Genomic DNA, 25,964 nt, shown 5'->3' on the forward strand with positions numbered 1-25,964 from the left:
AGAGTGGGAGACCAATCATTTGTTTAAGTTCTTGAACTACAACCCTTTAATATATATAATTATCATCAGGATCTCATCAATTTCATTCTTCAATCAATTAGTCTGGAAGGCTTTTCTTTTTCCTGTTCACTGCTCATTTTTTGTTTATGCCTTTTATTACTGTTGTGCATTATGCTATTCTCTCCTGTTCATTTAATCTGGAAACATGTCAGTTGGAAACTTGATTCTGAAATCCCTCTCCTTTGCATGGAAAATTATGACTTTTGTACATTATGCTACTTGGAAAAATCTCATTCAATTTTTAAGCCTGGAATAATATCAGTGGAAAGAATCGATTCTGAAATCTATTTACTTCACATGGATAACAGGTTCAGTACCCCGGGTTAGAGCAGCAGATGAAGTTAGACACAACAATAATGTCTTTCCTCTCAAAATCAGTCGCATGGGTATGAAGTTTCGTATCAGATATGCTTTCTGAGGCATTCGGATTAGATAGTAATATTGTTATCCATTAATAGATTTCATTGAAGCTAAAGGAACTTCTTTATCTAACATGATTTTGAATGTTTTTGTTTCATTTGATATGTTAATGGTTTCTAGAAACTGTTGAGTTGGCCATAAGATGTAGATGATGTTAGAAGTTCCTTTCTAATTGTGTAAATCTTAATTGATTTAATATGTTAATGGCTATGGAAACTTTTATCTTGGGTCTTGGCTATAATAATTTCTTGCTAATTTTGTAAATCATTGTTTTGATACCCTGCAGGGCCAAGGTGTTGGACCAAGTTGAACGAGACCTGGTCCCTTGGCTGGGCAAAATGGAGATTTTTATTGAATCTCAGTCAGCCCATCAGAACCTGGAATGGCTTGGCTAAACCAGGCTGACCCTGTAAACTCAATTAAAAGAATCTGATGTGGGGAACTCCTTTAGGAGGGGTTTAGCAATGAATAAATCTTGTTTTAAGGCTCATAATTTTCCATGTATATTCACCAAATCTATAGAAACTGATTGTTTAGGGTTGGTGATGAACAATACTTGAATACTATTTATTTGTTGCTTGGCAGCTGTCACTGTGTGTATGTGTGTCAAGTTTCAGATTATAATATTTCCAGTGAGAGCATTTTATGAAGATTATATATATATATATATATATATATATATATATATATATATATATAATTTTTATCTTGCTTATGTTACTGGATCGATCACGTTGATCTTAACCTAGGATGTGTTTTCTTTTTGTGAATGAATCCCCTGGTTTGTTTCTAATGCATAGCTAGTCCTGTGCTGTATCTAAGTTCTTTGATATGGTGCTGTAGTAATCATGTTTTCACATTTCATGTACTTCTGATGCAAGCATGACAGAAAACTTTTGGGTCTGTTTAGGACATTATTTGTATAACCATATAAAGGCTATTACTCTAGGTATGAAGTGTGGGCTGGCAAATTTAGGTCATAGGGATATTTGATTTTAGGTTAGTGTCATTTGTTTATAGGATTTGCTTTAAGTTTGGTTAGCAAATCTACTTTGTTATATTCAAGACTAATCTAGACCTGAACTAGATAAACCCTGTAGCCCTTGATCTTAGTACAAAACTATGTTAATTACTAACTATAATTCTTGTAATGCACTTGTATGCCATGTAACTATAAAGTTTCTGTTTCATTTTCTTGATATAAATTTTTGCATTATTCTCTCTGACATTGAAAACTCGCCATTGAGCTTTGAAGTCTTGAACATAGAAATCCTGGAACTCTGGTCTTGTGTAATTGAAGGTATGAAATGTTTACAGTGGCTTGACATGATTCTTTCATTTGGAAGCAATGGGGATAAAGCTTTTTTTTTGTTTACACGGATTAGAAAATAAATTTCATTGAAAGGCACCATAGGGGTGCCACAGATATACAAGTCAGTGTCGAAACAGAAATCACATGTAATAGTGTGTTTAAAAAGTCTTGAACAGTTTGTCTATCATGTACAACCCACTATGCCAACTAGTAATAGTGGTAGTCCATTTTTTTGGATTATGGCTGATCCTTCAAAGGTTCTTCTATTTCTTTCCCTCTCAGTCCAAAAAATTGTGAGGGGAATAACAGTCAAGGGTGTGCCTCTTTCTCTGCTTGACCAAATGCCTTTCCATGCTCAATTTCTTTCTCCACTGTCATAGCAGTAACCCGCTGCTGCAGTGCTGCCTGATCAATGGACTGGCTGTATCCCATAGATTTCTGGTCCAAAAACAATATAGAAGGATATGATCAATTGTCTCAGTATCCTCCCTACACAAATAGCATCTGTTGACAAGGGAGAAATCATTTATTGCAGCTTGTTGATCATGAGGACCATCCAAGAGTTGGATCCAAATGCAGAAAAAAGAACCTCCATGGGGGCAGAGGTCTTTGAAATAAGCTTCCAAGGGAACTTTCTGCGACCATTGTTGAGGTTCCTATTTGGTTCATTGGAGATGTTTCCAAAAGGAACTTTGTACGGGCTGCCAAAGAAGTCCGTAAAGCCTTAAATTTCCCAATCATGGAAATTTCTCTCAAGTCAGATGTTCCATTTCCATTTAAGCATCAATTATATTTGCATTTATTGTTTGAGATGTTATATGAGAAAACACATCCTTGAATTGCTAGAAGCATTAGTTTTTGTTTTATCATCCTCCTTGGATTCATTGTTGCATTCGTTATGTTTCTTACCTTGTTCAAGAACTGTATTCACATAACTTGAATCTCCCCAACATTGGCTTGTTGACATTGACATTGAATGAGATGAGTTGGCTCTCCATGAGGAAGCTGAGTTTGGGACATATTTTAAGTCTTATTTGTTTGTGATAATGATATTGGATGCATATTGCTTGCTTTTTGATTTGCTCAAGTTTAAAATAGGCAAAAGTACAAAATAATTTCCTTTTTAAAAATTTATCTATTGTACTTGCTTTTGCTTGAGAGTAATAACTAATGATGTGTTTTTTCCATTATTAAAGCCTTCACTATGTTGAACATAGATGATATTGAGCCTTAGTCGGATTGCATGGTAGACCTTAATAATCAATTTTAACTAGCCTTATCATTTATTAAGGAGGATCTCTTCTAGATTTTGGATCTATTCTCTAGTTATGCTGGCGATTGTTTATTTTGAAAACTATTTTTCCATAGAGTTATTGTGTAAAAATGGAATTTTCAGTTTGATAACAATCCCAAACAAGAAAGCCTTGATATTTTGGATCCTTTGGGATTTTCCAGCCAAATACCACAATGGTTCCATGTTGGGATTCAAGCTAAGGTTTCTAAATTAAATGATTGCTGGAATTTCAGAAATTGATTGCTGTAATTTTTGGCAACTAGAGTATTGGGATGTTTAGATGATGCTCTAAGGATAAAAGAATTTTAGGGTTTTGAAGGCAGTTTTTTCTTTGGCGAGGTTACACGGAATGTTTCATAATGGAACATGGAATTGTTGTGGTAATTGGAATGGGAACTGGATTACAGAAAGTAGGCCTGCATGGAATGCAATACATTGAAGTGGGCATCTTTTAGTGCAATTGGTGAAAATTTACAAACTAAATTACTATAAAATTTAATAAAGAGGCAATGGTAGTATCATTGATTCATTGTGTCTTTAGAGAAAATCTAAAATTAAGAGATTTTTTTATTTCCACATTTCTATATATTTAATTGGTTTATGCATCTACAAGTCAAATTTATATATTAGGCATTTGTATAAATCATAATATTTTGTATTTTAGTCCATTCTCATAGCTGGTCTGCTGCTAATCGTTTCAATTGAGCTACTTCCGCTTCTTCTATCTGACCTTCCAGCTACTAAAACAATTGGGTTAGTTATGCTTGCCTCAAGGGAAGAGAGGTCGGTGTAATGTGATTGCTTAGACCTCCTTTTCTGACTTATTTTAGGAATCCCAATCTGGGAAGAAAACTCTTCTTGTTAGCAGTTGAAGAAGTGAATTGACCGACCGAATCTCCTATTGTGATTTCTTGGGCCAAAGAGGTGTTCGAAGGAATTGAATCGGTGACTGAGACATATGTCATACTCCGTTACTAACCTGGGTCATCTACAAACTCAGCCAATGACCTATGTATTTCCCTTTACATTATTATCCAATTAATGAATTTCTTTGTTATAATATATATATATATATATATATATATATATATATTTCCCTTTACTAAATGGGGGCAAAAGAGTTCACAAGTGTCCCTAAGATTTGATTTATTCCTCTGTTCGTCAATGGGAGTAGACCCTTGTTAGAGCAGCTACTGGGGTGGGGTATGGCTTGATGCCGTAGCTGCTGCTATTATCTTACAGTCTTTCTTTATGGGTGGCATTATATATTGTTCTATTTCTTGAGATACTGAACCCCAAATGATCCACGTTTTGGACGAATGCTTCAAATTGAAATTCACTAGAAGGTTGACAAATTATGGTAACTCAATGTTTAGTAAATCAAGGAAATTGGGATTGATTGAAAATTAATTAGAGGGTGAAAAAAATAAAGAGCATTGTGGAAAGAGAAATAAGAGAATTAGGCAAATGCCATTCATGGTCAACAATTGTGCACACTCAAATATATTTTTTTGTCTTTTATAGATGATATTTGAATCTTGAATAATGCATTCCAAATTTTTAATGATCCATGCTTTGGACGAATGCTTCAAATTGCACTTCCCTAGCAGATTGACAAACTATGGTAACTCGATGTTTAGTAAATCAAGGAAATTGGGATTGATTGTAAAATAATTAGAGGGCAAAACCATAAAGAGCATTAAGGAAAAGAGAAATAAGAGAATTAGGCAAGCACACCATTAACGATCGACAACTACGCACACTCAAATCTGTGCTTTAGTCTTCTCTAAATTATACTAGCCTTTTGAACAATGTATTCTAAAATTTTAATTTGCCGTGTTTAGGATGAGTGTTTGAAATTGCAATTTGCTAGGGGATTGAAAAAATTATGGCAACGTGATGTATAGCAAATCAAGGGAATTGGGACTGATTGTAAATTAATCAGAGGGAAAAACAATAAAAAGCATCAAGGAAAGGAGAAATAAGAGAAATAGGTAATCACGCTCTTATTGGCAATTGAACACACTGAAATCTATGCTATAATCTCATTGGTATGAGGATTTATTTATGGACTCTTATTATAGACTATTAGAAACTTGCTAAACAAGAAAATACTAGTAAGAACAACCATAATTAATGTCTATACCAACTAGGATTCAGAGTCCCTATAATAGAAAGGTGCTGAGCTTGTAATGGTCTTGTTTATAACCTAAGAATGACAAGTATTGAACTCTTCAGAAAAAAAAAGAAGAGAAAAATAAAAAAAATTTTTAGAGATGATAATGCCTATCAAACTTAGAAACCTTGTTAAAAAAATAAATGAAACAAAAGGAGAAAAAAATACTTTCTAAATTCAAAGCAAGATTCTACTAAGCACAAACATGACAATTCCACTCACTAATAATACTACAAAACTATATTAAACACTAAAATTATCAAAATATTCTCCCATGGAATATGATAATCCAAATACAAAGCACCATGCTTTGCTTCAACACTCATTTTTGATAGCTTTTGGGTACTATAACTTGATTTCTATAAAATATTATCGTAGAATTTTGAACAGTGGTTGGGTGTGAATCCCAGCTACGATAGGTAGCATATTTGCCAAGAAAATTCTGAAAATTATGTGGAGACCTACACATTTTCAGTGAAACATGTTTTACAACTCCATTATTCAACTATTAAACATCAAATGTTACTGGAAGGATGGAATCAATTGATGAACTGGGTAATGTATATTGTGCTGCTAGCCAAGCTCATAATGGCTTGGGAATTCTTAAATGTAAACGTCTTGTAACTTTCACTTGACCTTCAATTTGTGGATGCCACTAAATGATGCAACTGTAAAGCCCTTCAGATTTCAACTGCATATCTTATATGAGCATTTTATGCATGATTTTTTTTTATTGAATCTTCCTTTATGGATTTTTGGCACGTGTTGTTTGATGATGTTTGGACAATTCATCTTACGGCTGCTTAAAAAGTCTTGATGTTCTATTCCTGTTTATGAGGGCTCTTGGGCATGTCCTTTTTCTTTTTCTCTAAGTTGCTTGTAATTGATTTTTTATGGTAGTTCTACCTTGAGGGGCACCAAGAGGGGGAAAATGGAAGATTTATAGTTTTCTTAAAAAAATTCTCTCTCTCTCTCTACAGCTTTTTCCTGAATGCAGGTTTGAGTGGGTGGTTTCTGAATTCGCAAAAGCAATTTCTTTGGAACTTGGTGAGTAAGACAACAAAGTGCGCTTACTTTGGTTGTTAGATTGTTTACATTGCTCTCTAATTCTATTTTCATATCTAAAGGATATATTTTTTTTTTGATAGCAAAAGAAGTGATTCATTAAGATACTAAGAATTGACATAAAGGAGAATAAGACATCTCCCTTTAAGATCAGGAGCAAACCAGAAATAAAGATGAAAAACAACAAAAGAACGAAAAAAAAGGTAAACAAGCAAAACTACAACTCCCAAAATCAAACCATCAGGCTACGACAATCTTGTTGAACATCCAAAAAGCTCACTCCACTGAAATACCAAAAACCCACTCACTGCAATGATTCCAAGTAGTAAGCCTTTTCCCAAATCAGCAATCAATCCAACTTCTTCCCTGAAAAGTATGTGCATTACATTCCAACCATAACCCCCACAACACTGCGAAAGAACCACGTTTCCATAGCGCAGCCCTGTCCTTTCTCCTTCTAAAACCCAAAATGAAGTAGCCAAAGAAAACTCCACCAATTCTGGACAAACCCAGCTACTGCTAATTTGCAACCAAAATACTGCTGAAGTTTTTGTAATGGAATGTTTTACTCCAATGACTTCCTCCTTCTATCATTTCAGGCCCTACATAATTGAAAATTACCTGATATGATTTTTTATGAATTGATAGAGCTGAAGAGAACTTTCCATGTAGAATTACTTGGGGCTGATGAAATAAAGAGCTGTTTCCAATATGGTCATGAGAAGCACCCAGGGGTTCCCCAAATAGATCATGGGTAAATTTACCAACCTTGCAGCAAAAACTATTAGCTAGTTGATCAATACTACTCACATCCCCCGTAGGAATCTTCTCAATTTCTTCACATTTTCTGAGAACTGACACTTCTTCAAAATCTCACACAATCCTCTTCAGTTCCACACCTAACAATGGTGTCATCAGCAAAAAGCATGTGGGTGACTTGCAGCTCAGGATAGGTGTGCAAGCCCACTTTGGAAAACCTCAAGTGAACCCACATTCACCATCCTTAACATTCTAGTAAAGCCTTCATAAAAATAATGAATATGTAGGGTGAGAAGGGATTTGCTTGTCTACGCACTTTTGAACTTCAAAAAAAGCCATTGTGGTTCCATTAATGAGAACAGAAAATCTGACAGTCGTAATACAAATTTGATCTAGCTTCTCCAACTGCCACCAAAGTTGGTCCTCTTCAGCTCCACACATAACAATGGTGTCATTAGCAAAAACAAGTAAGTGACTTGCTGCTCAGCAATAGCCTGCTTTCCCTGTCCTCAACATTCTAGTCAAAACCTTCCTTAAAAAAATGAATACATAGGGTGAGAAAGGATTCGCCTGTGCAAGCAATTTTGAACTTCCAAAAAGGCCTTTGAAGAGTCCCAATCCCATTAATGAGAACAGAGAACCTGAAAGTCGTAATACAAATTACAAAATTTGATCCAGCCTCTCCACTTGCCACCAAACCTCATCTTCACCATTAATTAGAAAGGAGCTCCTAGTTGACATGATCATAGGCTTTTTCAAGGTCCAATATGCAAAGTAGACCTGACTCCTTCCATTCCTGAAATCTACCTATTCTAGTCATTAACACTGTACCAATACCTGTCTTCCCAGTTCCCAGAACGAAGGAATCTTGTGCCTTTGCCATAACTTTACCTGTCACTTCTTTTAACCTCATGGCAAGAACCATTGACCTTTAATTTGTACCAATATCCATCTAAGCTAATTGGCCTGAAATCCCTATTGCCGTCAGCCCACCCTTTTTTGGAATTAAGACAATTAAAATTGCACAAGGGATCTTCTTGAACCTGCCCTTCTCAAATTAATTTTGTCAAATAACCTCTTCCTTTATGGTGCCCCAGCAGCCCTTGAGGCAAAGTCAGTCATCCTATCTGGCTCAAGGGCTTTGTCCCCATTAGAGGATTGAGGTTTGACATGACATCATCTTTGCACCAGACCTGGAGCTATATATATATCTAGCCAGGACTGCCAGCTGCTGCCTCTCACTGCTCTATTTTATTCATTGAATGTTCAATTTATTTCAGATTCGTAACATATATCAAGAGGCTGAATATTGGAGACAAATGATTGATGACTTGGAACCTATATACCTTAGCATTCTTCTTTTGAGCAAAATACCCTGGAGGTTGCTCCATGTATGGATCTTCCTACAAATCCCTATAAAAGAAGGCATTTTTCACACCAAATTTCTTCTCCTTTTGCTTCTCTTACACCACTTCAAATCCATTGTTGCCTCGGTAACAAGTTAAAACTATAGTTCCTGCTTTAAGTTCCTTGTTTAATATTCAATGTGAATCCAATGTCTTAAATTTCAATTTTGATTGAAATTTTGAGGCTACAAAAACACAGAAATTTTGATATCAATGTCCATTTTGATTTTGATTTTAAAAAATGATGTAAATTACTAGTAAAACATGTCGTTCTTTTATCAAACTTGTGAGTTGTCAATAAACATAATAATGCAAGAGTTAGAACTAAAATATTATGAATAAAATACATCAATGACATGTATGTGGTGCATAAGGTGCAATAATTGCAATATAGTAATCATATTAAAAATATTCAATTAAAGTAATTAAAATACACAAATTACCTAAATATTATTTATTATACAAATACCAATAATTTAAATATAATTCACCAAGAAAAATGTTGTAGCTAATATATAACTTTAAATTTGCATACAATTTTGGAAGTATGAAAGCTGTCATTCATATCAGTCTTGCAGGAATGTTTAGTTTCAATAAACAAAAGATTAATTAAATGAGAAATTTCTATTTGGGTTTCAAATCTCATATTTTAATTTTGAGGAAAATTTATTTATAGTTAAAATTTTGACAAATTTCACTTAAATTTCAAGATTTTAATGAATTTCATATGATTTGTGGAAATTTCGATGGAAATTTTGCAACATGGAGATTGACTGCCATTTTGATTCAAGGTTGGTGGAAAGTGGAAATTTCGAGAAAAATTTCGAAAATTTCGCAAAATTTAAGACCATATGTGAATCTTGTTAGAAGCTGTTCTTTTTGCTTCTTGAGTTGATAATTGGGCAATCAACCCTTTCATGTGAGTTTGTTCTGATGTTTGGGGTTATGATATTTGGTTACGATTGTGGATGACTACTCTATGATGATTTGGCTCTATTTAATGAAAGATCATTTTAAGTTATTTATTGTTTTTTATGCCTTTTTTTCTCAAATAAGAACTTAGTTTGATGGACTAGCCACGATACTTCATAGTAAAAATGCGAAGGAGTACTTTAGTGCCCTAGTCACTACCCAACTAACTCTGGCATTCATGAGTCATCTTAAGCCCACACTCCATTACAAAATTGAGCTGCAAATAGGAAAAACTAGTATATTCTCAAGTTCACTCTTACCCTATTATATCAAATGAATGTCCTTGGAATTTTTTGGAGATATGTTGTGCTTAATACTTGCTCCCTCATCAATAAAATGCCACTCTTTGTCCTTGGTGGTAAATACCATATTTAGTTCTCTTCCCGAAGGCTCCTTTGTTCTCACTTCGTCCCCATATATTTGCTTGTGTGTCTCTTATCCATTACTTTAGTCTAGGAATGGATCAATTGGATCCTTGTGCTATAAAATGTATTTTTTTCAAGGCTACTATTGTACTAAAAGGGATATAGATGTTATAGCCCTACTTTGGATTGATTCTTTCTCTCTGATGTTATCTTCTTCGAGTCTACACCATACTATTCTGATTCCTTGAGTTGCTAATCTTTATGAGCCCCTTCCTTTGTACAACCTTCTAGATCCTAGCCTATTATCTCTTTGTGTATCGTCTTCCAATTTAAGTCCTTCTCATTGCTTGGATCATCCAAATTTGCATGTGTACACACAACAATGACTCAACAAAGGAGAGAGCTTCTACTTCTACACCTCTAGTTTCCTTGCCTAATGATTGTATTTCCAACGTGTTGATCTTCCCCTTGCTGTTTGAAAAGGTAAATGCACTTGCACCCAACATACAATATTTAATTATGTTTGTTATGATTTTTTCTCACCCTCATATTACTGTTTCATTAGTACTCTATCTATTATTGTTCTTCCAAGTCTGTCTCTGAAGCATTCTCCCATTCTAGGTAAAGGACTGCAATGATTGAACAAATGCGTGCATTACATGATAATGACACTTGGGAATTGGTACCTCTTTAGCTTCCTGCTCACAAGCCTGTGGTTGGCTGTTTGGTTTCCTAGCTCATTTGAAGGCTTTCCTTGTTGCTGAAGGATATAATCATGTGTATGGTTTGGATTATTCCAATACAATCCCCCGGTTGCCAAATTTGCCTTATGTGTTCATCTCCTTAGACAGAATGTATAATTGGCCTCTACTATAGTTAGATGTGAAGAATGCCTTACTACGTGGTGATTTTCGGGAACCAATTTGGTTTGTTGCTTAGGGTGAGTTAGGATTAGTGATTAGTGTGTTAGCTCAAGAATTCATTGTGTGGTCTAAAGTAGTATCCTAGAGCATGGTTCGGTCCATTGAGGGCCATAGTACTTGAGTCTCCTCTTTAGCGGTGTGTGGTATCCTAGAGCATGGTTTGGTCCATTTAGGGTCATAGTACTTGAGTCTCCTCTTTAGCTGTGTGCAGTATATCACTATATATTCTAGCTTGTGAAAGGATATTTCTCATTGTGTATGTGGATGATATTGTGCTTACTAGAGATAATAATCAAGGTATCCATAGCCTAAAGCATTTTCTACAAACTAAATTTTAGACCAAAGAATATAATTCTTGGGTGTAGAAGTATATATATTTTGTATGAGTATCATTTTGTTTTGGAGGAAGTATGTTCTAGAATCTAAACCTTTTAGATAAGATTTTATTGTTGGGATCCAGACCAATTGATGTGGCCATGGATCCTAATTGCAAATTAGTGCCAAATGTGGGTGATTTGTTGGTTCACTATGGATGACATTGAGGACTTGTTGGAAAGTTGAACTATTTGCACAGTCACTCAAGATATGTCTTTTGCAACAAGTATGGAAGGCCAGTTTCTTGATTCACTGAAAACAAGTCATCTGGATGTTGTCATTTGTATATTAAGATACCTTAAAGGTGCATTGGTGGAGTTTTTTAAATATCAAGACTGGGGTCACAGTCATGTTTAGGGATATACATTTGCATATTAGGCTTGGACAGAAAATCAACAATAGGTACTATGTTTTTGTTGGTGATAATTTAGTATCTTTGATGAGCAATAAAGAAATTGTGGTGGCTTGTTTGAGTGTTGAATCAAAGTATCAAGCTATGGCCCACAGTACATGTGATTTTGTTTGGCTAAAGGAGGAACTTTTCCACATTTTCGATCTATGGAGTTAGTGTATGATGATCAAGCTATTGCCTCCAACCTAGTCGCCCACAAGTGGATGAAACACATTGAAGTTGAATGTTACTTTGTATGGGAGAAGCTTATGCAAAAGCTCATTACAACCACTCATGTGAAGTTTGAATTCGAACTAGTTCATTTATTCCCGCTTTGGGGGGGGGGGGGGGGGGGGAAGGGGGTGTGTGTGTGTGGTTTTCTTGTGTTAAATCCACTTGTTTCACATTGAGGGGGAGTGTTACTAGTTACTTTAGTTATTTAGAAATATTGTTGTCTTATTGCTATGTTAGTAAGCTTGAGTTAGTGTGTGAGTAAGTATTATGGTCATTATCATGTGCTTGGCATATAATATAAATAGAGGGAGAGGCCTATCATCGTGATTAGCTCTTCCAATTTACAGAATGCTCTTAACACTCTCAAACATGCTGTAACGTGTGAAGGCCCATTAGGCTTGAAGACCCACCATACCTTGTTTTATTTTATTTTTTAAAATTAGTTAGAAGAATGGGGATGGTGAAAATTGAAGTTTTGTGCTCAAAGAAGTTCTAGTACTATATCAAAGAATCAGTTTACCTAAAAGCTTAAGTTGTTAAGTTGGCCATAGTTTATTTTTTTTAGTTTAAAATAAAAATTATTAAAATCTTTAACAAAGTAAGGGATGTAGCCATTGTTAGAGGAGGTGGAGGGTTTTTGAGTTGAGATCTTGAGGTATAGTTAGGCTTCTTCCTAAAAGCTTAAGTTGTTAAGTTGGCCATAGTTTATTTTTTTTAGTTTAAAATAAAAATTATTAAAATCTTTAACAAAGTAAGGGATGTAGCCATTGGTAGAGGAGGTGGAGGGTTTTTGAGTTGAGATCTTGAGGTATAGTTAGGCTTCTTAGTTTGGGGGGTGGGGGGTGGGGGTGGGGGTGGGGAGGTGGAGGCTTGTGATAAGAAATAGAGGCTTATATATATATATATATATATGATATATCTCATTTGGCAACTTGCCATATAGGGATTTTGAAAGATGTAATCATTTTTTGCAGTCATGCTTATTGGAAATTATAGCTTTTAGGTAAGTTCAACACTATTCATAACTAAGGACAATAAATCATCTAAATAAAGAGAATATACAACAACAACAAGCCTCAAGTCCCATTAGGTGGGGTTGGCTACATGAATCCTTTTCCGCCAATTCACCCGATTGAGAGTATTTTCCTCCTCTAGCTTAAGTGCTAGTAAATCCTTCCTCACTACCTCATTCCAGGTTATTTTAGCACTACCGCTTCCCCGTTTAACATGAGAAATAAAAACTCACTCTCTCTTCCTCACAAGTGCAACGCTAAAACTACTATTCAAATGCTCAAACCATCTAAGCGGCCCCTCCCTTATCTTGTTTTCAACTGGTTTTATCCTAGTTTATTGAGTATATGTTCATTCCTTAATTTATCATTTAATGTTATACCACTCATCTGTCAACGAAACAGCAAATAGCAAAAGCCTTGCTGTCCACACTTCTTTCCTTATTTTAGCCCACAATTATTTCCTTATTTCTCCATTCATTATTTTGTATAGTTAGCATCATGGTTCGAAATCGCGGTAGCAGGTAACGTCGCATAATGGTCGCGGGTGTCGCGGGACGTGGGAGACGCGGGTGTTACGTAACGGGAAGCAGGCATAACGGCTGTGAATTTTTTTCACGCATGCACAACCATGCCAAAATCGAAAAATAAGCATGAAATCCATTAATGCATGATTTTTAATGAATTTTGACAACCTTCATTCAACCTACAAATGCTTTTTAATAGGCATTATGATTTTTATATTAATTTTAGTGCGCTGCTTACAAAAAAAGGCATATTTTTTTTAAAGTTTGCATTAGTTTAATGGGTAAAAAAGATGTAGAAATGTAATTAAAATGAAGAATCAATTGATTAAAGACATAAAGTTACTTAAAATGAGTCAATAGACCCAATAATTTATATTACAATACAATAATTTATATTACAATTTACAATTTAAAAAAATAAATATGGAATTGTAAATCTTACAATTTAATTATTTAAATGGTAGTGTACTTGAGTCACTTGAGACTTGACTAATTGTGTAGAAATTAGGATTTATTATAAATTTTAGATCTAATATTAAATTATTAATAGTCAAGGTATTTAAGAAAATAATTATGTAGAATATTAATTAATAATTTTTTACTAAATCTGTACTCTAACTCTCTATCTTTATAAATTTTATGTTTTAATAATTTTATACTAATTTTTTTATTTTAATTAATAAATTCTACTTATATAATCATTTATAAATTTGCATACTAATTAAATAATAAATATAAACTGAAATTATAAAATAAACTAAATTATTAGTTTAGAACAAATTGGTAATTTACAATTACATTAACCAATGAAGTAGAAGAACTGAAGAAACATGCCCACTCCCAAGTCCCGAGTCCCCACCGAAGCTGCGAGAGAGCTGCAACCTGCAAGCCCCCAAAATTTGGGGGAATTGAAGGCTTCAAAACTTATTTTTGGAGCTGTGACTGCGAGCCTGCGAATGGAGGCGACCTGCAGAGCACAGCTCCTTCAAGCGACAAATCGAAGATTGGAAGCTGATTTTTGGGTTCTTACACTGGACAAAGGAGACGAACTGACGAAGAGGGAAAAATCGAAACACCTTCAAGGGAAAAATCAAACACCTTCAAGACGAATTGCCAGTTAGCTGACCTGCAAACTGCGAAGAACATCTTCAAGGCAAAAATCGAAGCTGATTTTGGGGATTTTGAAGCTTCAGATCCATAGATTGAAGCTGTACGAAAGAGACAAAGAGTGAAAGAGGGAACAGCACAACAAATCGAAGCTTCGAAGCTGCTTTCGTTTCTTTGGAGGCTTCAAATGAGGAGATCTAAGCTAGATGATGGAGAGAGACACACAAAAGGTACGCAGTAGTGTAAGGGGCTGTCGGCTGTAATGTGTTGTAACGGACGTTACGGGTCGTAACGTTAGTGTAACGGCCGTTATGGGCTGTTACGGTTCTGGAACGGCCGTTACACACGTGAATTTTCTGCTCACCGCTAATGCGGGCTGTAACGGAATCGGAGAGATGATTTTCCTTTACGTAATGGCCGTTACGCTACGTAATGGCCGTTATTTAATACCATACTTAGCATATATTTTTGAAAGATTATAGTTTACATGTATAGGGCTTGATGGATTATAGTTTACATGTATAGGGCTAGAATCATGCTGGAACTTATTTGCTTTCCATGTATAGCATTCTTGTAAAGTCTATATATAATATACAGAACTCAAGGCCAAACCATTGGGTCATTCACACAATACTTTGACATGGTATCAGAGCCAGCCGACTGCTAATTTTTTTCCCCCTCAAATTTTTTTGTCTTCTCGATTTTTGAGGTGTCTCTCTTTTCTGTGGCTGTCGTGGGTCTATTCTCTTATGGAATTTTTTGGTTCTTTGTTTTTCGGTATTTCTGTGACTGTGTGGATGTTGGAATAGCTTCCTGTTGCTATTTCAGTGCTTCTTTGTCCTTTTGATTCGTGGCACAACATGTTTCTTGGTTCGCAATTTTTTTTTAGTGCAGGAAGGTCGATCGGAATAGCTTTCTGTTGCTGTTTTTGGTGGCACAACAGGTTTTTTGGTTCACGATTTATTTTTTAGTGCAGGCAGGTTGATCTTGGTTTTCTTTGTACCTACGTTGATTTATTTTTGGGCTTTTCGATTTTCTGGTAGTATTTTTCTTTTGGCACAGTCTGTTTTTTTTTTGGGCTTCTCAATTTTCTCCTTTACTAAGCATGGACTTCGCACTTGTGTGTGCCAAGTTTACAGGAAACAATTATTCTATGTGGTTTTTCAATTTGAACTTTTCCTTAAGGGAAAAGATCTTTGGGGTCATATTGATGGCACAGATTGTGCATCCAATCCTCATAAATCCAAGGATTCAGCGGCTTGTCCTTCATGGGTTGTGCTTGATGCTCAGATTATGTCTTGGCTTCTTGACTCGGTTGAGCCACATATTGTCCCCAACTTGTGGCCTTATCGCACCTAGGGCTGGCAAAACGGGTCATGACCCGTTGGGTCACCCGTGACCCGCCGGTTTAAAATGGGTTTGAGTTTAGAAAAGTCAACCCGTTTAATAAATGGTTGGGTCACGGGTTGACCCGTTTATAAACGGGTTCAACCGGGTTCGGGTCGGGTCACCCGTTTATTGGATCCTTTATATTTATACATTATAACTCACTAAGTAAACCATGTCTATGAGGGTGCGCTTGATGTGGGGTTTGTGTCTCTCTATGAGAATGGAGATGAAGCCCATGGAGGACTGGAAATGGTTCGGTGGAGGAGGGTCCTCTGATGGGAGGTGGATGAATCGGAGGCCGGCAACCGCGGAGGCAGTGCGCGACGCTGCGTATTCGGTGACGTTGGGCCGCTGGGGGATTGTGATGATGAGGATGGTGGCTGAGATTCGAGGGTTGCATTCAATTAGGTGCTGCGCAAACTCAATGGCTGGAACAAGGTTCCTAACGAGCGATGGCGGGCATTGCGATAAACGCCATGGTCACCCCTGCATAATGTACGATTGATTGGCAGATCTTCTTCAATTGGTGCCAAAAAATTGGCAAAACCTTCCTGTTGACTTTTTGAGTCCGATCCCTGTTTTGATGCTGACAAAGCACGTGTATTTTATGTGTGCCTAGTGTTTTGAACAGGTTTATAATTCAAAATGCACACACAGAAGAGGAAGATGAAAGCCAGAAAGCTCACATCAACTGACATTTTCCATGAAAGACAGAAGAGCAAAGAAGAAGACATTTGTTTTGTAATTGTATTGCATTTAATTTTTTATCTTTGGTCTGTAATAATGCATGCATTTGCATGATATGTTTAAATGCTCAGTAGTGACCGTAGACAGACTTTAGGGCTGACTTCGGTTGACCGATGCCAGGTTTTTTAGGCTAAATTAAAGAGCCTTGACCTTAGATAGACCCTAGGTCCCTGCACATAACTTTAAACTCAAATCAGGACTTAAATGCACACTTTAAGTGTGTTCGGTTGACCGAACCTGAACCTACATAGAAGCTTTGGTCGATCGAACCTAACACGGTCAATAGGTTGACTATTCAGTCGACCATTTTAAAATGAACTTGAACTATGTGGTCGACCGAATTGACACGTGGGTGATTCCCAACGCTTTGGTCAACCAAACCCTTAGTTAAAATTTGACCTGGTCGACCGAATATTAGAATATGGTCAACCGAACCTACCTTGGTCGACCGAACCTTGGAGGGTTCAAAATCGCCTTAATACGGTCGATCAAAACCTCAGTTCAAAAATTCCACTGTTGACCGAACTTAGTGATATGGTCGATTGAAACCTCTCGGGTTGAAAATTTTTTAACGGCTAAAACGTAATTATTTTTTAATTAAACTTTTTCAAAATACCGAGCGTGTCCCCAACGGTCATAATTTTTAGAAAATCTATAAATACCCCCTCATTACTCCAGATTAGCAACTTTGATTAGCAAACTTTTTTTCTCAAATTTTTTACTTTATCAAAGTTCCCCCACATACTCTTTTATTTCAAAAATCATTTTGGGCTTAAATTTTTCATACTCTCCAACTCTCTTTGTTACATTCTTTGAAATATTTTTTAAAGAGAGTATTTTGTTTGGGCATTTGTTTTTGTATTCATTGCACAAATATCTTTGAGCTTAACTCCTAGATTCTCCAAATATTTTTCGTTTGCAAAAATTTTTGTTGGAGAACATAATACTTATTTTTCATATATATTTTATTTGTGCAAAAACTATTTGAAAATCAAACCCTAAGTTCTCCTACTTAGTATTGAAAATATATACTTTTTTGGAGAAGTATTTTATTAGGGTTCAAATCTTTGATGCATTTTATCACATTTGTCTTTCATCAAAGATTGAAATATTTGTTTTACACCCTTTCTCTACTAAGCATATTTCATATCATTAGAGAGTGCATGTTTTGAGCTTTTATGTGTATATTTCTTCTTGTATTTAGAAGCATTGTATTATGTACAAAAAAAATGGTTTTTATCGTACTGGTTGGGTTCATCCCATTAATTGAACAGGGGAGTCTCAGCCCCGTAAATGAGACCGGTTCGATTTAGCTCGAAAATTGAATTGGGGAGTCTTAGCCCTGTAAGTGAGACCGGTTCGGTTCAGCCCGAAAATTGAACTGGGGTTTTCCTCGTCCCGTAAGGATAGGATGTAAATGGCTTCTGCTCCACCCGTTTAAGTGACCAAGGTTAGTGTAATCCTTGGGGGGTATGCCCACGGCGAGGACGTAGACTGGTTTGGCCGATCCTTGATAGCAAATATTATGTGTCGCTCTCTTTCTCTATCTCATTTAATTACTGCACTTTAATTTTCATATGTGTATGCTTGCTTGTTCACTGCTATAATTATTCGCATGCACACATTCAATTTAAATGAGATATGTTGCTCACGTGTATGTCTACGCTGATAGCTCAATCATTTTACATACACGTTTGCATTATGAATGAGATATGAACTGTGGTGAATCGGTGTAAATGTTTAAATTAGCCGAAATGTTTTAAAACCCAATTCATCCCCCCTCTTGGGATCACCAAAGTCAACACTTGTAGTTTAGGGGGTCAATCCATATATGTAATAGATCTACAGAAGCACAAATGAAAAGGAGAGGCAAGGGAAGCATGAGAGCAGCAACAAGAAGAAGATGACAATGATGATGAGGTTCAGTAGCTGTGAGCTTGTGCAACATGGAGCTTCAGCCATAGAGGTTGAGGTTGGGGGCGAGGTAGGGGGAGGACCTGCTAGGCTGCTGGAGGAGCTCATGCCATAATCCGTTCGACTCATGCTTTGCTTCTGCACATAATAAATGAAATGCAGTATTTTTATTTTTTTTAAATGTCATTTTTATATGAAAATTTTAAAAAAATTTAAAATAAATAAATTATATTTTTTAAACGGGTGACCCATGACCCACTCGTTTATTAAACAGGTGGGTTAGGGTTGCCATGTGTGGGACCCATTTAACATTGACCTGTTTATGACCTGACTTGTTTATGACCCGGCCCGTTAGTGACCCGCTCGGACCCAGCCCGCCCATCTGTTTTGCCACCCCTAATCGCACCGCTCAATCCATGTGTACTTACTTAAAAATAGTATATCATCAAGATAACGGTGCCCATCATTTTCAGTTAGAGCATGCGATTGCCATGTTTCAACATGACAATCGCTGCATCAAAGACCATTATTCGGCGTTTCTGACTCTTTGGAACAAATATTCTGATCCGATTACCGCGGATGTTCCTGTTGCCTCTCTTCTCATTATTCAACGTCTTCACGAGACTAGTCATCATGATCCGTTTCTTATGAAACTCCGCCCCAAGTATGAATTTGTTTGCTCTTCTCTACTGAATTACTCTCCTATTCCTTCTCTTGATGTTTGTTTTGGTGAGTTACTTCGTGAAGAACAACGACTTAGTACTCAAGTTACTCTAGCATAATCTCATGGTAGTTCAGGGTCCGTCCCTGTGGCTGAACGACGAGAACCGCCTGTGCATTCTAGCACCTTGCAGTGTTTTTGCTACAAATAATTTGGGCATATAGCTGCTAATTGTTCCAAGAAATACTGCTTTTATTGCAGGAAGAAGGGTCACATTATCAAAGACTGTCGTATTCGCCCGCAGAATCGTCAAACCCAGGCATTTCATACTTCTGTTATTGTGCCCCCCATAGTGACTTTTGCAGCCTCTAACTCTTCCTCAGGTGATTCCTCTGTTCCTGCACCTCCTTTAGCAAATTACTGCACACCTCAAATGGTACAATAGATGCTAATTTCAGCATTATCAGCAATGGGGTTCCAAGGTAACAATTTTACTGAACTCTGGTATGTGGACTAGGGTGCCTCTAATCACATGACGAATAATCTCACTACTCTGTGTCATGTTCGGTCCTACACTGGTCTATCTGCTATTCAGGCTGCCAATGGCAGTTCTTTGCTAATAGCTACTATCGGAGATGCCTCTTCTAAGTTCACTAATGTGTTTCTTGCTCCTCAGCTTTCCACGAATCTTATTTCTGTTGGTCAATTAGTTGATAACAATTTTGCTGTTAATTTTTCTGGTGATGGTTGTGTTGTGCAGGACCAAGTAACGATGGAGCCGATCGAAAAAGGACCTGAAGTGGGGTGCTTGTTTCCACTACTTTTGCCTGTTCCAGCACTTTCTCCAGTTTCTTCTATTAAGTCGTTTACTTGTAATAATGTTTCAGATCTTAGTATGGTGTGGCATCGTCGTTTAGGCCATCCCAATACTCAGATCTTATCTCATGTATTGAACTCTTGTTTGCTTGGTAATAAAGAATGTTCTTCTTTATCTCTTGAGTGTGCTTCTTCCAAACTTGGTAAAAGAAAAAGTCTTCCCTTCCCTTTGCATGCTAGTAGAGCTTCTCAGTGCTTTGATCTTATCCATAGTGATGTTTGGGGACCTTCCTCGATTAGTTCACATGAAAAATTTAAATACTATGTGACTTTCATTGATGATTATAGTAGATTTACTTCGGTTTACTTCCCCTTTTCATTTCATTGATGATTTGAGGTTTTTCGTACTTTTACTGAGTTATTAGCGTATGTTGACAATCAATTTTCTGCTTCTATTACGACATTACGCACAAATTCCAATGGTGAATATTTGTCTACTGAATTTCAGGCATTTTTGGCTTCTAAAGGTATTATTCATCAACGTTTATGTCCCGTTACTCCCCAACAGAATGGATTAGCCGAATGCAAAAATCGTCATCTCCTAGATGTGGTACGTACTCTCTTGCTGGAATCTTCTGTTCCATCCATGTTCTGGGTTGAGGCTTTTAAAACTGCTACTTACTTGATTAATCGTTTACCTTCTCAAGTCCTACTCATGGAGTCTCTCTATTTTCGCTTATTTGCTAAGCAATGTAGTTACGATAACCTCTGTACCTTTGGTTGTGTATGTTTTGTTCATTTACCTCCTCATGAGCGACATAAATTATCTGATTAATCTGTTCGATGTGCATTCTTAGGATATAATGTGTGTCAAGAGGGATTTGTTTGCTATGATTCTACATTGCATCGTACACGCATTTCTTGGAATGTTATTTTCTTTGAAAATCAACATTTCCTTCCTGTGTCCTCTGTGCCCTCCTCTTCTACTATGATTTTCCCCTCCTTTAGCAATTCTCGGATCCTCATCAAGTCAGTTCTCGTTTTAAACTAGGTATTTTGTATACGCAATGCTCCCGCCCACAATCTCTTCTGGTGGCTCATTCGATATCTGATCCTACCACGCTCCAGATTCAGTCAGTTGCAGCACCTCTAGAGCCTTTGGTACGTTGCTCTCCTCGAGTGTCTGTACCACCGGATAGGTATGGGTTTCCCTCTTCCAGTTTTGGCAATTTTTGCTTCAGCTCTTATTGCTTCATTGTCCAATTTAGATATTCCCACATCCAACTCACACGCTGCCAAACATGATTGTTGGCAGCAAGCTATGCAAGAAGAAATTGTCGCTCTAGAGGCCAATCCCACCTGGGACATTGAGCCTTTTCCTCCCACCATTGTTCCTTTGGGTTGCAAATGGGTTTACTTAGTCAAGGTCCGATCTAATGGAAGTTTGGATCGTTACAAAGCTTGCCTTGTTGCACTTGGGAATAATCAGGAATATGGTGTCAATTATGAAGAGACCTTTGCTCCTGTGGCTAAGATGACTACTGTTTGTATGATTTTGGCTATTGCTCCTTCCAGTGATTGGCCACTACGTCAAATAAATGTCAATAGTGCTTTTCTTCACGGGGATCTTAAAGAGTGTATTTATATGAAGCCACCCTCGGGCTTGTTTCCCTCTCCGACTTCACATGTGTGTAAGCTTCATCGCTCACTTTATGGTCTCAAACAAGCTCTGAGAGCCTGGTTTGATAAATTCCGCACCACTTTATTACAATTTTCATTCAAACGGAGTAAGTATGACACTTCATTGTTGCTTCAGAAATTAGACATGGGTATTGCTCTTCTTTTGGTTTATGTTGATGATATTGTGATCGCTGGTTTTGATTCTGCTTTACTTGCTCAGCTCAAGACTCATCTCTCAGAGTCCTTTCATATGAAATATTTTGGATCTCTCACATATTTTCTTGGTCTTGGTAGTCCCTTTGGTATTTCACTCAATCAACATAAGTATGCTAGTGACTTGGTGGCTACAGCTAGCCTTGAGGATGGTACTTCTGTTGATACTCCTATGGAATTAAATGTCAAGCTTCGCAAAGAGGAGGGTGACTTACTTGTTGATCCCAGTTTATACCGAAAGTTGGTGGGTAGTCTTGTCTATCTCACCATTACTAGACCAGACATTTTTTTTGCTGTCCAGCAAGTTAACCAGTTTCTTTAGACTCCTCTTCATCTTCATTTGGCTGCTGTCTGTAGGATCATATGCTATGTTCAGGGCACTTCTGCTCGTGGTTTATTCTTCCCTGCAGGAAATTCTACTCACCTTGCTGCTTATAGCGATTCTAATTGGGCTGGTTGTGTGGATACACATTGCTCCATCACTGGTTGGTGTGTGTTCTTAAGTGATGCATTGATCTCTTGGAAGAGTAAGAAGCACGACAGAGTTTCTCCAAGTCATCTACGAAATTTGAATACCGGGCGATGTGTCTTGCTTGTTCTAAAACTATTTGGCTTCAAGGTTTGCTTGTTGAGCTAGATTTTTCTGAGACCGATCTTACACCTCTACATGCCGATAATACGAGTGCTATCTAGATCACGGCCAATCCTTTCTATCATGAACACACGAAGCATATTGAAGTCGATTGTCACTATATTCGTGAAGCATTTGAAGCTCATGTTATCATTCTTCCACATATCTCCACTGAATTACAAATTGCTGATACCTTTACTAAGGCTCTTACTCGTCATTGACATTGCTTCCTAAGTAGCAAATTGATGCTTGTTGATCAACCGCATCAATTTGAGGGGGTTTGTCAATAGAGCAGCAAACAGAAAAAGCCTTGCTGTCCACACTTCTTTCCTTATTTTAGCCCACAATTATTTCCTTATTTCTCCATTCATTATTCTGTATAGTTAGCATATATTTTTGAAAGATTATAGTTTACATCTATAGAGGTTGACAGTTTATAGTTTACATATATAGGGCTAGAATCATGCTAGAACTTATTTGCTTTCCATGTATAGCATTCTTGTAAAGTCTATATATGATGTACAGAACACAAGGTCAAACCATTAGGCCATTCACCCAATACTTTGACATCATCCACCTTAACATACTGATTTTGGAAACTTCTACTTTTTGTACATGTTGTTTTTTAGTTGCTCAACATTCTGATCCATAAAGTATGGTTGACCTTATAGCTATCTTATAGAACTTTTTTAAGGTTATTCTATGATCGCACAACATGCCTGATGCACTCCTCCATTTTACTCAACTTGTTTTAACTTTATGTATTACATCCTCTTCTATTTCCTCTTCCATTTGCATGATACATCCAACATGTCAAAATCTACTAGTGCTACTAATGTCTTGATTATCAAGAGTAATCTTCTCTCCAATACTCCCCCTTATGTTACTGAAATTACATTTCATATATTCCATCTCATTCCTACTTACCCTAAAACCTTTAGACTCTAAAATGGTTCTCCAAAGTTCTAACTTAGATCCCACACCACTCATACTTTCATCAATCAAGACGATATCATTTGCAAACAACATACACCAAGGGATCTTGTTTTGGATATTCCTAGTGAGTTCATTAATTACTAAAGCATAAAGATAATGACTCAAAGAAGAACCTTGAAGTACACCTATTGTAATTGGATATTCTTTGTAATCCCCTCCTATAGTCCTAACGTTAGTTGTTACTCTATCATACATATCCATAATGACCTTAGTATATCTACTGTAAATTCCATTATTTTCTAAAACCCACTAAAAGACTTCCCTAGGTACTCTATCATAGGCTTTTTCTAGGTCAATAAAAACAATATGCAAGTCCCTCTTCTTTTTCCTAATCTTTTCCATCAATCTTCTTAAAAGATAAATAACTTCTATTGTTGATCTCCCAGGCATAAAACCAAATTGATTCTATGAAACTCTCATTTCTAGTCTTATTGTTTGTTAAATTACCATTTCCCGTAGTTCATCATATGACTCGTAATCTTAATTCTGAGATAGTTATTACAATTTTGAATATCACCTTTGTTTTTGTATAAAGGTATTAACGTGCTTTTCCTCCTTCCTCCAACATTTCTTGGTTTTTATAATAGTGTTGATAGATTAGTTAACCTTATACTTCCTTTATCCCCTAAACATTTTTGAACTTCAATTAGTATGTTATCTAGTCTTATAAATTTCCCACTTTTCATCTTCTTTAAAGTCATCTTAGCTTCAAGGACTCTAATTTTGCAAATAAATCTCCTTTTTTTAGTCTTTTCCTCATTTTTCACTTCCAAGCCCAAGCTTTCAATTTCTCTTTTATGTCTTCTCCTTTGACTAAGACATTATCATTCTTGTCCTTTATACATTTTACATTACCGAAATCTTTGCATTTTCTTTCTCTAGCTTTAGCCAGTTTATAAATGTCTCCTTCTCTTTCTTTTGTATCTAGTGATTCTTGTGTAGTATCTAAAGTATCATAAGCTCTATGTTTATCTTGATTAATAACCTTTTTTTTTTTTTGCATTTTTTTCTTGCCTTTTTGCACTTTTCAATATTTTCTATATTTCTACAATTTTGCATGTTTTATACCAATTGCTTTTTGTCTTTATGGCTTTTTGGACATCTTGATCTCACGACCAACTTTCTTTATTATCCGAGTATCTTCTACTAGATTCACCCGAAACCTCTTTTAATATCTTTATGATAAAGTTAGTCATTCTATTCCACATAGTGTTTGCACCTACTTTATTCCCTATTTTCTAATCACTCTTTTTAATCACTTTATCTTTTAGCAACCTACCTTATCCCCTATTGTTTAATCACTCTTTTTTTGATTTTTGATTTTTTGATTTTTACTATATTTTCTCTCTTCAAGCTCCACGTAGTTCTCTTGCATTGATTTATGTTGCTTTTTTTCTTACATTTTTTTGTATGTATGTGTATGTGTATACACACACACACACACACACACATATAAAATGCTAGTACTTTGTTGTGTAGTCAAACTTTCAATTGGGATAACTTTACAATTTTTAGATGATAGACAATCCCCGTTCTTACTTAAGAAGAAATCTATTTAGATTTTATTTTTCCCACTCTTGAAATTTATTAAATGTTCTTCTCTTTTTATAAAGCAAGTATTTTATATAACCAAATTGTAGAACATGGAAAAATCTAAAATTGTATCACTGGCCTCATTTTTTTCTCTATATCCATGGTCTTCATGTATCCTCTCATAACCTATATTGTCCTTTCCAATGTGCCCATTCAAATCAGCTCCCATAAATATCTTTTCAAATGTTGGTATCCCTTGTATAATACTATCCATGTCTTCCCAAAATTGTCTTTTAAGTTTTTTCGCTAAGCCTATTGGGAAGCTTATGCACTAATGACATCTACTATCTCTAGGCCTAGAGTTATCTTGATTTTTATGATCTTATCCCCTATTCTTTTAACATATACTACATTATCTTTTAGGTGTTTGTCTATGTTAAAGCTTGATATACATTGTTGGCCCACCACCTAATAGCTTAAGCTTTTAGGTAAAGTGGTAGTTTAACATGGTATCAAAGCTGGTTACTAGGAGGTCTGTGGTTCTAGTCTTGTTGCCTGCGTTTATTGTGTGGTGTTTAAAAAAATTATTGTGTTTCCTATCATAGGTGTTATTTATTGTGTGTTTATCTCTCCACGTGTTGTCATGCCGCATGTGTGGGGGAGTGTTGAAGCTTGATATACATTGTTGGCCCACAACCTAAAAGCTTAAGCTTTTAGGTAAAGTGGTAGTTTATCAGTCTACAATGATTCCCACCTTGTTTTTATATTTCTCTTTTCCAGTGTGCCAAAGTTTAAATCCTAATTTCTCAATTTCTCTAGCTTTCTCCCCTAACTATTTCACCTCTTGAAAGCAGATTAAGTTAATTTTCCTTCTAATCAATGTATCCACTATCTCCATGCTTTTTCCCATAAGCGTTCCTATATTCCAAGTTGCTAATCTAATCCAACTTGGAATAAGGTGCTTCTTGAAGAATTCGATTGCCCATTG

At 36.2% G+C, this 25,964-nt stretch overlaps 1 protein-coding gene across 6 annotated transcripts in view; it reads left to right on the forward strand.

Moving 5' to 3' along the window:
* LOC131159719 (uncharacterized) overlaps nt 1-25,964 on the forward strand; it is a 92,417-nt gene that overhangs the window by 20,425 nt on the left and 46,028 nt on the right. For all 6 annotated transcript variants that reach the window (XM_058114848.1, XM_058114849.1, XM_058114850.1 and 3 more), the window contains exons 7-8: nt 369-446; nt 6,243-6,309. In XM_058114848.1, the coding sequence (XP_057970831.1) occupies nt 369-446; nt 6,243-6,309 (145 nt within the window). The remainder of the gene's footprint in view (nt 1-368; nt 447-6,242; nt 6,310-25,964) is intronic.

This window comes from Malania oleifera, chromosome 7 (assembly GCF_029873635.1).
Source record: "Malania oleifera isolate guangnan ecotype guangnan chromosome 7, ASM2987363v1, whole genome shotgun sequence".
Lineage (NCBI taxonomy): Eukaryota > Viridiplantae > Streptophyta > Magnoliopsida > Santalales > Ximeniaceae > Malania > Malania oleifera.